Here is a 3,401-nt window from a genome sequence, read left to right on the forward strand (position 1 = left end):
GGATTAAAAAATGGGTATCATTAACGATTTTTCCCCTTTTCCGCCTTTTCTCTTTGTATTTTTTCTCCCCCCCTGTGGGGGGGGGGGGGGGGGAATGTTGTTACATGAAAGGGCAGGGGTGCGACTGCAGGGTGTTTTACCCTTTCTTTCCCCTTTCCCCTTTCTCAATGTTGGGGAAAGTGTCTTCGTGTCTTCGTGTCTGGATGACTGGATAACTGGATAGATGAATCAGGCAAACTCCGCAGACAGCTAGTTAGCTAGATAGATAGATTGGATAGATGAGATAAGAAAAACTAATAGTTAGTTAAGAAGTTAAGAAGTAGTTAAATTAGTCAGTTAGTCGTCTCGTTTTCATCGGAAGAATATCTTAAAAAGCGCTCTGTGTTCTCGCAATAACACTCAACTCAACTCAACTCAAACTCTTCTTTTGCCCTTTCCCCCCCCTCCCCGCTAGGCATAAGAGGATTGGTTGATTGATTGATAATCAGTCGACAAGAGAGCTGCGCGCAAGCGCAAGAGGGCTGTTTGTTGGGTGTTGGGTGTGTCTTGGGAGGGCCCCCCCCACCTTTGAGCCATGTGGACAAAAAAAGATGCTTTGACTGTTTTTTTAGCAAAAAGATAAACAAAAAGCAAAAGCAATTATCATTTTTCTTTCAATTCTGATATCACTGACAGATATGATTGACGAAAAGGTTAAGTTAGGTAGGGTACATGATACGGAAATATGTTTAGACAAGGAACCAAAAAAAAAAAAAAAAAAGAAAAAAAAAAAACCAAAAACCAAAAACCAAAAATATAGCGAAAAAAAAAAATAAAAATAAAATCAAATAAGACGCCCCATATAAAAAGACTTGGTAAAACAAGAGAAACAAGGAACGATTAAAGGGGGAGAAGGAAGGGTAGGTATATGCATGTTTTCTTCTCAATGAAATAAGGAGTAAGATAAGGGTGCCTCAGCGGTTCCTCGAGCAACAAAAGTCCCACGGCGCCCTTCCAACAGACATCAATGTCACCCAACCCACACGTCTTGTGTGGATAATTTGGAATGTGACAAAAAAAAAAGAGGAGGGGGGAGAGAACAATAGAAGGTAGGCAGGACAATAAACAATAAATTGGGAGAAAAAAGAACTGAACGGGGGAGGGAGGAGATTTAGTGACGTGTTGGTGGCGGCGAAAGGGGAGATAGATTCATGTGTGTTTGTTCTTGTGGCACACTACGTACGTAAGGAACAAAGAAAAGTATAAATATTTCAAGCATATGAACGAAACAGCGTGATTGTTTGAATTATGTAGATAGGAATCACAGAAAAAGGAAAGAGAAAAAAATGACACGAACGAAAGTACATGTGACAACCTTCCCATCATCATCACCTGAGGTGATTTTCAAGTTGATTTGTCACAAGCGGCAGCAGTGGATGAAAACACAAGTACAGCGTGAACCAAGTGGTGGTGGATAACACTTGCCGGTAGCTGCTCTCCTCTAGAGTAGCGAGGTGTATAAATCAGAGCCCGGCAATGAGGGGTTTGCTTATGTTGACATCTCGTCCGCATCATCACGCTTCAAATGCCAGAACGCCGGAAACAGTTTGTGGGGTAAATCTCGTAAGGATTCAATCAGGGTGTAGATAGATTGAGGGAGTAATAGGTGTGCGAGGAATTTTAAGGAGAGAAGATGCGTGGATAGGTATAAGGGCGACAAGATCAGGGTTGCAAATAAATCGGGAACATGGTATCTCGAGCATGGAAAAGGAAAATGATGAGGGCGTATATATAAAGTCCGAGATTTGATGAAAGCAGGAAAATATTTTCGCTATTCTTGGATATTCTATTTCCTGGTGATGAAAGTAATGGTAGATCGATGAGCCAACTCCTTCGTGGATTCATTAATAATGACCGCCGTCTGGGTTAGTAACCTAAAGGGATAAAATTTGTTAGCACAAGAAAAGAAAAAGAAAAAAAAAAAAAAAACCACGAAGCTAAGCCAGCCAGGGATCCCATACCTTCAAAATTCTTCTCGAGAAATCCTGGTCGTCAGCGATACTTCCATTGCTCTGGCGCCGGTGAGACATCATGGCTTGATCCAGGCGAGAGTCGGACAATGATGATTGCTGAGAAGATAGTGGTTTGCCTCCAGAAACGAAGCTGCTAATGGTTGCATTGCGACGATATTCCTCCTCCACGGCCTTGCGCTTTTTGTATTTCATGAAAAAGAACCCGCCACCGATGATGGCACCCAGTGCAACGATGCCAACAACCACGCCAGCTGCGATGCCAGCCTTGTTTGGGCCTTTTCCTGGTTGGCCAGTGGCGGTAACAACGACAGTGGGCCCTCCATTATTATTCGAGCTGGACGAGGTTTGGGTATTACTGGAACTACCCGTCGATGACTTTCCACCAAGCACTGGGACGTTCTTCTCCTGCATGAAGCCAGTAAGGAGTACATGGTACGCATTATTCCCTCCGCCTGAGATAGTCAGTCAGTCAGTCAGTTTTGGTTTTCTTCTCTTTGATACCGGAGAAAAAAAGTATGTCGTGAATGGGATTTGACACTTACAATTATCATCAGGCCATCCACCGCAAGGCGTGTCGCACTTATCACTAGTCGTCTCGTCAGACTCTCGCGGCAACTGATCACCACAGAAGCAATTGAATCCGCTAACAGCCATAACAGGCTTCTGGGATTTTACGCATATTTGCTGACAGTGCCCAACCGACTGCCAAGTATATTCGCCGTCATCCACTAGGGGGTCCGACGACTTGTAGCAACCCTTGTCGACGGTCTTGTTCACGAATATTGGATCGTCTTTTTGTTGTCGGATAACACGGACTGAATCAGTGGAGCCTATTCCGATAAGCACCGCCAGAAGGAAGCCATGATATATGAATGACTTCATTTTCGGAAAAAGCGAGGTGGTTTTTTTTTTTTTTTTTTTTTTTTTTTTTTTTTTTTTTGGTCAAAGTGTCGTTATGGAAGGAGGGAGGAAATAGGAAAATTGCGAAAAATAGATGATGCTGATGGAATAAATGGGAGCGTATTTCCAATTCTGGACTGCTGGAGCCCTGGGTTCTCAAAACAACAAGAAAGAGGGCAGCAAAGAGCGTGCGCGAAGGGTCTATACGAGTGTTTCCCTCCTGCTCTTTCGCTCTCTCTCGCTCTCTCTCTCTCAGTTTCAAGAAGATCAAAGATCTGCGCCTGTATTTCTGGCTCTCCAGGGGGGACAGACGACTTGCTCCTTTCTGTGTAATCAACGATCCTCCCCTAGTCATTCACCATTGACGCGGTTGTTGTTGTACGTGAGCGATACCCGAAGAAGCGAAGTGAATCTGACAAACCGGCGAATCCCGGCCAACAGTGAGATCGACGTTATGTATGTATGGTATCCAAACCGGAAAAAAAAAAA

At 43.8% G+C, this 3,401-nt stretch overlaps 1 protein-coding gene across 1 annotated transcript; it reads right to left on the reverse strand.

Moving 5' to 3' along the window:
- Window positions 1–1,883: 1,883 nt before the first annotated feature.
- On the reverse strand, window positions 1,884–2,894 carry HCAG_05313 (predicted protein; the record flags this gene model as incomplete). Its single annotated transcript, XM_001539796.1, has 3 exons — window positions 1,884–1,913; window positions 2,001–2,464; window positions 2,555–2,894. 3 exons carry the CDS (start codon window positions 2,892–2,894, stop codon window positions 1,884–1,886), a joined length of 834 nt encoding a protein of 277 aa, XP_001539846.1.
- Between the last annotated feature and the right edge of the window lie 507 nt (window positions 2,895–3,401).

Source organism: Histoplasma capsulatum, genomic scaffold (assembly GCF_000149585.1).
Source record: "Histoplasma capsulatum NAm1 scaffold_5 genomic scaffold, whole genome shotgun sequence".
Taxonomy (NCBI): domain Eukaryota; kingdom Fungi; phylum Ascomycota; class Eurotiomycetes; order Onygenales; family Ajellomycetaceae; genus Histoplasma; species Histoplasma mississippiense.